At 42.1% G+C, this 10023-nt stretch overlaps 1 protein-coding gene across 2 annotated transcripts in view; it reads right to left on the bottom strand.

Moving 5' to 3' along the window:
- Window positions 1–219: 219 nt before the first annotated feature.
- LOC117883236 (putative P2Y purinoceptor 10) overlaps window positions 220–10023 on the bottom strand; it is a 32254-nt gene continuing 22450 nt past the window's right edge. For both annotated transcript variants that reach the window (XM_034782344.1, XM_034782342.1), the window contains exon 3: window positions 220–1871. In XM_034782344.1, coding sequence (XP_034638235.1) covers window positions 718–1818 — 1101 coding nt within the window. In that variant the 5' untranslated portion in view covers window positions 1819–1871 and the 3' untranslated portion in view covers window positions 220–717. The remainder of the gene's footprint in view (window positions 1872–10023) is intronic.

Below are 10023 nucleotides of genomic sequence, written 5' to 3'. Positions count from 1 at the left end.
AAGGCTGTATTGTTGCTATTAATTCAAGCAAAAATGGAAACCTTCCCAGCAACCCAGAGTATTGATAGGATTTTCAAGGATGTGAAACATTTTATCTTATCAGAAATTATTCCTTTTCTGTTGAAATCCATTAAAACAATTGTGTTAATCAAGACTCAAACCAAGCTACTATTTTCAGTAGAAAACATTAATTTAATGATTTAAAAATGTATTCACAGATATACCAGATATTCTAAATGTACCTTGGGTAAAAGTCCTTTAAGGCAAGGATTGTCTAAAAGCAGAAACATAACCATGACATAACATTTTCATAGGTGCATCAACATCAGAAATAGAAATGGCCTATATGGAACCCTAGGTGGTAGCTGTTTTGTAACTGTTTGGTGGCTAGAATTCTCATTATGGTCAATGGTATTTCAATATATAGATCAGCTGCTAGGATTACATTCGGGAGCGTTTTTTTCAGGAAGATAAATTATGGGACCTAACCGGTGACTCAAGAAGTATGAGAGAATTTTGCATGGGGAGGTTGTAGTGATTGGGATGGATGATATTTAAAAAAACAAAACAATAAAGTTAAAATGTCTTTCTGTACTGGATACCTTGGACATAATGGCCAGAGATGTTATTCAGTACATATTTCTGGGCTTAATGTGATCTCCGTTTGAGCTTTGGACTTCACCTATGCTGAACAAACTGTCTTGAGTTTCAAAAGGCTTATTGTAATAAAAGCCCCTCTGGTTCAGTTAGAGGAGTTTCTGTGTATTTATTTGACCAGAATTTTGGAAAAGAACAAAATTTAAAACATGAAAAGGGTTTTTGTGTTTTAGTATCATCGCTGTTTTCTTGGGAAGATGAATCACTGTCTTTGTCCATGAGACAACTCCTGAGGGCAAAGCCGCTACATTGCAATAATTTGTTCTGAAACTCTGATGTGATAAAGTAGTAGAGGATTGGATCCAGACAACAGTTCAAACTTGCAAGACATAAAGAAACTGGATGAAAATGAAGAGTGCTTCTGCGTATGGCGCAGTTTGTAATAACATTCTGTTTCACCATCATAAATAAAGGAAAGTTTATATGATATGGTGTGAAACATATGAAGAATACAGCTGCACACATCAGAATCATCCGTAAAGCTTTCTCTTTCTCACTTCTCTGTTGCAAGGGCACTTGACAGTCCTGTAGAGATTGTCGCATTTTCCAAGTGCAGTATGCAATAATAACTAGGGGGACCACAAACCCTAATAATTCAGCTATTGTTACTGAAGTAATAGAAGCTCCCATAGTCATTTGCTTCACTTCAAGATCTGCAAAGCAGGTGTTTGTATTGTTGGATAAGGTAGGACTTCTCAGGATTGGAACTGGTGAGCAAGCAGCCCCAACAATGATCCACACCACAGCACTAATGGTGACATCATACCTGCACTTCCAGTCTTTGGCTTTGAATGGATGGAGAAGGAAAAGGTACCTTTGAATGCTTATGCAGGTAAGGAAACAAATACTTGCGTACATGTTGAGATACTTCAGGTAGAAACATAACTGGCAAAGGAAACTCCCAAAAGGCCACATGTGGTTTATATAATAATACACTCGAAGAGGTAATGAGAGAACATGTGCAAGATCAGCTACAGCCAAGTTAATCATAAAAATAACAGCTTTGTTTTTCTTCCTGATGAAGCGACATAAAACCCATAGTGCAGCACTGTTTGCCAGAAGACCAGGTATGAATATTATGGTGTAAGTGGTTGCGTATAGGGAGGACTGAAATCCCATATGAGGATCAGTGCAGTTTCCTGAAGGTCTGTTGCTCGGCATCTTGAATGTATCTGCGCATTCATTTAGGAGATGATGGGATAGAAGAAGGATTTCTGTAGAGAGTAAAAACAAAGACAGTAAAGGCAAAAACTGTTCAGTGTTTATTAATATTGATGTTTGTATTTTCTAATTCAGACAAAAACATTTAAATGAGACCATACACATAGTAAATACCTATTGAAAAGGAAGGAATATAAAGAAAAGCTTTGTGGTTCACTCCATTACAGAAACTGAGATTAAAATGACAAGCAAAGAGGATGCTTTTACCATCAGTAGTAGGGCCATAAAAGAGATTTTGTCACTTGACCAAGCTCCCAATACAGTTATCAATGGAATGACTTTGTAGCCATCCCAGCATGAGTAGTTGTTTCTGGAACATCTGCATCCTTGGGTCATATTCACTCATCGATTCCAGCCATTCAGCAGCCCAAAGTCTTCTGGGATTTGGGTATACACACACAAGCTATCCGGAAACCCTACTCTGCCAGGGTCTCATAGCCAGCCAGCACTGATCAGAAAGTTGTGCGGGTTGACTAGGAAGGATAAAGAACTGGGCCATCTCTTAGATGTGCTGATTCAGTGCATCATCCAGCCAGCCTTGACTGGAGGTAGTCCTATGGAATTCCATCCAGAATGTAAACCTACTCTGACAGTGTCCTAATGCCACAGTGACGCTATTAATCAGCTTGTTGCCGGCTGCCAGGCTACTCTTCAGATCTCTAGGTTCTCCATAACATTTGACTTCATTCATTGTACACTGTATTCAAACGCCTATCGAATTAGTGTCCCCATGCAGACCTACAGACGTCTCCAACAAGAGATTAAATAAATATAGTTTTGAATTAACTGAGACTGTCTGAGCATCTTTAACAACCACCATAGAGGTCTTGTATTAGATTATCAGAAGTAAAACAATAAATAGCTTAAATAAGGAACAAGGCTAGCAGACAGCAGACTGTGGAGGAGGTCTGTGATGGAAAGGAGCAGACAGATCCATCAGAGCTCTGGCTCCATATTTAGGACTAATAAACTAAACTAATATCTAACCAAATATGTGTCAGGTTCTATGTCGGTATCGGAAATGCATTACTACACAATGGCATAATGCAGTCACCATTTTGTAATAACAGAAAATAACATCTAACCATTGCAGACATGATGGGGAAAATATCTCTCTGCAGTTAACCCAGAAGTTCTCCAATTTGGGTGACATTCATCCATATGCACCTGCATAAACCTCTATGTACCATATATACCCAACATTGAGGGCTTAAATGGTGCAGAGGTACTTGTGCAGGCCTTCTTTACTGTGATGAATTTCACCCTTCCTGAGTACCTTTTTGGGGAAACATTTTCTTAGGCAAAGGGATTATTGTTCATGCAGCAGGTTATAAAAGGAGGCACAGATAACACCATCATTTAAGACTAAACCATGTAATTTTCACCCTAGCACCAAATGCTATGAGTATAATTTTTAAATTGACCACAAGGTGTCACAGCTGGATCAGAGTTAATGTCTTTCTTTTGCTTCTCTCTAAGAGATCAGGGCCTGATCTTGCAAAATCTTTATCATAGTTCTTGAAAATCTGACTGGCATTGATGACAATGTGTAATGAATAAAGACATGATTTTGGTGTCAATGAGACTGCTCACACTTGTAAGCCCTCTGGCTAGAATTTTCTAAAAAGCTCCTGATCAGATTTCCAAGAGTTCAGAACCCACAGTTGAGACCAAATTTTCAAAGGAGCTCTGGACCCAGGTGCTCCCACTGAGAAACTTGTGGTGTGATTTTCAGAAGTGTTCAGCATCCACCATGCACATGCTGAGCTCTTCTGAAGTTCTAGCCGCAAATTTGGATTTCTAAATAGGAGCTGAGCACTCTGGCCCCAGGTGTGTGTGCTGATCCCTCCTGACAATCCCAGCCTGTGTTTAGTAGTGTTTGCAGGATGAGGTCCTCACCTTTTACTCACAGACTCATAGTCTTTAAGGCCAGAAAGGCCCAATGTGATCATCTAGTCTGACCTCCTGCACATTGCAAACCACAGAACCTCGCCTACCAACTCCTGTAGTAGACCCATAACCTCTGGCTGAGTTGCTGAAGTCCTCAAATCAAGATGTAAAGACTTCACATTACAGAGAATCCATCATTCACTTGCTAGTTTAAACCAGCAAGTGACCCGTGCCCCATGCTGTAGAGAAAGGTGGGAAAAAAAACCCAGGGTCTCTGCCAATCTGAACTGGGAGGGTGGAATTCCTTCCCAACCCTAAATACGGTGATCAGTTAGACCCTGAGAATGTGGGCAAGATCCAGTAGCCAGACACCTGGGAGAGAATTCTCTGTAGTAATTCAGAGCCCTTCCCATTTAGTGTCCCGTCTCTGGCCATTGGGAATTTTTGCTAATAGTAGTTGCAGATGGGCCACACACCATTGTAGGCGGTCCCATCACACCATCCCCCTCCATAAACTTATCAAGCTCAGTCTCAAAGACAGTTAGGTTTTTTGCCCCTACTATTCCCCTTGGAAGGCTGTTCCAGAACTTCACTCCTCCTCTGATGGTTAGAAACCTTCGTCTAATTTCATGCCTAAACTTATTGATAGCTGGTTTATATCCATTTGTGCTTGTGTCAACATTGGTGCTTAACTTAAGTAACTCCTCTCCCTCCGTGGTATTTATCCCTCTGATGTATTTATAGAGACCAATCATCTCTCTCCTCAGCCTTCGTTTGGTTAGGCTAAACAAGCCAAGCTGCCTGGGTCACCTCTCATAAGGCAATTCCCATCTTTTCATGTGCTGTGTATTTATACCTGCCTCTGTATTTTCCACTTCATGCATCTGATGAAGTGGGTTTTAGCCCACGAAAGCTTATGCCCAAATAAATTTGTTAGTCTCTAAGGGTATGTCTACACTTGCAGCTGTAGAGCGCTGTGAGTTAAACCTGCCTTCGGAAAGCACAGTAGGGAAAGCTCTGCAGTCTGTCCACACTGACAACTGCTTGCGCACTGGTGTGGCCACATTTGCGGCCCTTGCAGCGGCATTGGGAGCGGTGCATTATGGGCAGCTATCCCAACATGCAAGTGACTGCAAGGTTCTTTTCAAATTGGGGGGGGGGTGTGCAGTGTGACAGGGAGTGTGTTGTGTGTATGTGGGGAGAGAGAGAGTGGTGTTTGGGGGGGCTGAGAGCATGTCAGCATGCTGTCTTGTAAGTTCAGACAGCAGCAGACCCCCCCTCCCTGTCGCCTCTCTCTCTCACACAGCATTCCAAAGTAAGGGCTTGCATGCCGGCTGTCAGAAACGGAGCTTTGAAAGGGCATTTCTGCATTCCTACAGGAGTTTAAAACAATGACAAGAGAGGCCACTTGACTTAAGGGGATTATGGGACGTTTCCGGAGATCGATCAGAGCACAGTAACCCAACACCTCATTCACACTGACGCCAGTGCGTTGTAGCCAAGGCGCAGCAAACGTTATTCCTCTCGCCAAGGTGAAGTACCAGCAGCGCTCTAGCCATGGAGTCAGAGCGCTCTACGTGCCTTGTCAGTGTGGACAGGGAGTGAGCTAGGGTGCCCAGGGCTCCTTTATTGCAGTGTAACTCGCAAGTGTAGCCAAGCCCTTTTAAGGTGCCACAGGGACTCCTTGTTGTTTTTGCTGAGACAGACTAGCACAGCTACCACCCTGACACCTTTCATAAGGTAGAGTTTCCATTCCTCTGATCATCCTAACAGCCCTTCTCTGTACCTGTTCAAGTTTGAATTCATATTTCTTAAACATGAGACAGTATTCCTGATGAGGTCTCACCAGTGTCTTGTATAATGGCAATAACACTTCCTTATCTCTACTGGGTAAGTATCTTGCCTGATATATCCTAGGATTGTATTAGCTCTTTTCACAGTCGCATCATATTGATAGTCATCCTGTGATCAACCAATATGCCCAGGTCTTTCTCCTCCTCTGTCATTTCCAGCTGATACATCCCCATCTTACAGCAAAAAAATTTGTTGCTAGTCCCTCAGTGCATGCCCTTGCACTTTGTACTATTAAATTTCATCCCATTTCTATTACTCCGGTTTTCAAGGTTGTCCAGATCTTCTTGTATGATATTCTGGTCCTCCTCCATGTTGGCAATATCTCCCAACTTTTTGTTATCTGTAAATTTTATTAGCACACTCCCACTTGTTATGCCAAGGTCATGAATGAAGAAGTTAAATAAGATTGGTCCTAAGACTGATCCCTGAGGAACTCCACTAGTAATAGCCAGACAGTTCATCTTTCATATGACCCGTTGTAGACTCCCCTTTAACCAGCTCCTTACCCACCTTATTTTAGTTTTTATATTAATCCCCATCTTTTCCAATGAAACTAATAATTTCCCATGTGGGACTGTATGAAATGCCTTACTGAAATCCAGGTAGATTAGAGCCACTGCATTTTCTTTGTCTAAAATATCAGTTATAGTCTCAAAAAAAAGATCAAGTTAATCTGGCATGATCTACCTTTTGTAAAACCATGTTGTATTTTATTCCAATTATCAATTAACTCTGTCCTTAAATACTTTCTCTTTCAAAATTTGTTCCAAGCCTGTGCAAACAAATGATGTCAAACTAATGGGCCTGTAGTTTTTTGGATCTTTTTGTTCCCTTTCTTGAAAACAGGTACTTTATTAGCAATTTTCCAGTCAGAGGGTATGACCCTGAGTTTACAGAGCTATTCAAAATCCTTTCTATTGGACTTGCAATTGCATGTGCCACTTCCTTTAATATTCTTGGACGGAGATTATCTGTACCCCCCAATTTGGTCCCATTAAGATGTTTGAGTTTGACTTCCACATCGGATGGAGTAATTTCTATTTCCATATCCTTCCTTCCATTACCTACCCTGCTACTACCCCTAAGCTTCTCGTTACTCTTATTAAAAACTGGGGCAAAATATTTGTTTAGGTTTTTGGGCCATGCCTAGTTTATCTTTAATCTCTGCCCCAAAGACTGGGCTCACATTTAAATACTGGAGAGTTTTTCGCCTTGGGGTAACTAAGGCTTGGTCTACACTACCCCCCTAATTCGAACTAAGGTACGCAACTTCAGCTACGTGAATAACGTAGCTGAAGTTCGAAGTACCTTAGTTCGAATTAGTTCGAACTTACCTTGGTCCACACGCGGCAGGCAGGCTCCCCCGTCGACTCCGCGGTACTCCTCTCGGCGAGCTGGAGTACCGCAGTCGACGGCGAGCACTTCCGGGTTCGACTTATCACGTCCAGACTAGACGCGATAAGTCGAACCCAGAAGTTCGATTTCCAGCCGTCGAACTACCGGGTAAGTGTAGCCAAGGCCTAAGGGCCTGATTTCCCCCCTCCTTCCCCCACTTCCCCCCCCCCACCCCCGAGGTTCTGAATACCCATAGCTTCCATTATCTTCAACTGGAGTTGTGGGTACTTAGCACTTCTGAGAATTAAATCCAGAGTAACTTTACTCCAATCTCTGCAGAATCTTGCTGATTCCTTAGAATAAGCATAGGGAAATTTAGATATTACTGCAAATGCTAAAGTAACCATTATCTGAAGCAAAATTGGAACGTTTCTAAGAGTGACCAATGTAGTTAGGAGGAAGTAATGCTGACTGTATTTAGCAAGGGTGCCAATATCCTGTTGTCCAGAGCTATGACAAAAGGGCTTGACAGTATTAAAAAACAATAACAACAACAACAAAAAACACTGTCAAGGTATTTGTCATCATTTTTTTAAGTTCCTACTTATTCCACTTTTCAATTTTCAAGAGTTTACTCTTCTCTCCTGTCATTCTTTCAAAAATGCACTAAAGCATGTTGAAGAGTGAAAGAAAAAAATGCTCATGTAGATAAATATACATGAACTTTGCTCATGTAGGAAAAGTAGGTCCAGTTTTGATCATTAACTTTGGCAAAGCAGATGTTAATGTGGGCTAGCGTGCTTTTGTTTTTCAAAATCAAAAATGTATATTTTTAAATATACACAACAGATGTCCTTGGAAAAGCTGTGTGTAGCTTAATGTGGATGGTCTGATAGTGAACAAAGTAATTGCTGCTAAAGATCCTCAGTGGAGCCTCATCCTGAGAGAGAGATGACCATTGGGTGAGGAATGCTGCTGCCAGTGGTCGGAGAAAAAGCGGCAAGCTGAATGGGTTAAGCTGTCCTTCATGTGCTTGTTTGCACTAGGCTATTGATCATCTACTTCTTTTATTCCTCACTGATCCCGCCAAGGGCTCTGTGCTGGCAGTAGCTATGCGGGAGGTGACACCACAAAAGGTGATGGCCCCTTATGCTTGGTGTTGCTGCTGTCCATGGTCTCAGAGCACTGGAGGTATTTGCTGTCCCCAAAGTTATTGGCCCACCTTACCAGTCCCCTCTATAGCCACATCCATCTTGCTCCTTGCTTTCAGGACTGCTCACCTCCGAAAGGGGTGAGTGGGGCAGGCCGTGAGTCTGGAACAGGAGAAGAATGGCACTGGCCAGAGGGAGGATGGGGTCATCTAGGGCACTCAGGCAAACTCTCAAAACGTAACCCTACAGGGACTGCTATTAGGGCATAGTCAATGGAGGCACTTAACTGTGGAATTCGCTTACCAAGTTGTCCAGCAGAGCCCATGTTCAGTGACCTGGCATGTCCATCTCTTTTCCCAACCTCACACCTGAGAATGTGTTTGGACTTGCTTTGCATTTTTTGTACAGAGGCTGTATTTTGATCTTTAACTAGGTACATGTGTAATTGGGCACATTTTTTTTACAAAAAAAATTGATAAATACTCTAAATTAAACCTTATTCCAAACAGACCAGTGAACAGTCATAAATTGCTAGCACCTTTTCCTGGCTACTGTCAGTACCGTAGCATTACTTTACTTCTGATTTACAGCAGCATCGGTGAAGTCAGTATCAGGCCCCTTGAGTTCTAGGGCTGTACTTTCCTCTTTAGAAGTTCCCACCAGCCCCAACTCCCTGGTGGACACATGAAATGTGGTGTCTTTCTGGGTAGTTGTCTTCCCACGACAGAGTTCAATATTGATGTACTAATTAACTCCATCTCACACCAGACACGAAGGCTGCCTGAAGACTCAATTAATGTTTATTAAACCCTTGCTTTACTGGTAAAAACTGCTCTTTGAATCCAGGGAAGCCATTTCTCTGCCTGATGGCAAGTAATAGTGAGTCTTGGCCCTGTATTTCTGAGGAAGATATGGGGCGAGAAATTGGTTGGTGGTTCACGGAGAAATCAGATATTAGTATCTAACTTTACACTTTTTGAAGGCCCCACTTCTTTTGAAGCTAGCATGATGTCCTATAGTACCATTTTGGGTTGTGGCTTTCTATGGAAGGGTGTACAGACTTTTTGGTGCCTCTTGGAGAGGCCCCCAAATCCTAACACACCTGACCTCCATGTTGTCCTCATAAGGAGGCCCTGCCAAACTAACCAATGACATTGGGCTTGGGGGGAAATTTGCATCAAGGGTTTAGAGGCAGCTCAGGAACCAGCCAGGAACTAATTAAATGCAGCTGAGATTTTTTTGGCCTCAAGACGTTAAAAAGAGAAACAGATTGTGCTGACCAGACTTGAATGTGGGGAAAACATATGTGCCACTCTGGCTGGCTTGTACTTGTTTTTTGTTCAGTAGTCTATTGGTTGTAACACACACATGGAATGAATGCAGCTAGCACCTATTGACAAGCTGCTGTCAATTTGGATTAAATCCAGTTCTCCTTCAATAAAATACTCCCTGAAATAAGTGATTTTTATTTTGTGTGTGTTCACAGCTGAACCTCTGGTGAATTTTCTCTCTTGCCTTTCGGTCTCTGGCCCCTTTGACTCTTTCTAAGTGCTGCCCTCATTTATCCCTGGGAAAAGACAGTGATGTTATGACTCAGTGATATTTTCTAAGACCTTGGAAAAATATGAATGTATTGTAGCTTTTAATCATCTAAATATATTTGCCATTTTGGTATTGTTATTGCAGTAGTGCCTAGAGGTCTCAAGCAGGTTCAAGGTACCATTATACTAGATGCCGTATAAATGCATACTAACAATCAGTTCCTGTTGTGAAGGGTTTACAGGGTAACTGAAGACTGGAAACAAAAAATGGGTGTCATTACAAGGAATGGGGAAGGAGGATGTAGGTAAAGGTGATAGCAACATGGGTTATACAGAGCAGCCGGGTGCTCAATTAGCAGGTTAAGCCAATCATT

The sequence above is a fragment of the Trachemys scripta genome, chromosome 9 (assembly GCF_013100865.1).
Source record: "Trachemys scripta elegans isolate TJP31775 chromosome 9, CAS_Tse_1.0, whole genome shotgun sequence".
Classification (NCBI taxonomy): Eukaryota; Metazoa; Chordata; order Testudines; family Emydidae; genus Trachemys; species Trachemys scripta.
This window is presented reverse-complemented; position numbering and strand designations above follow the sequence as displayed.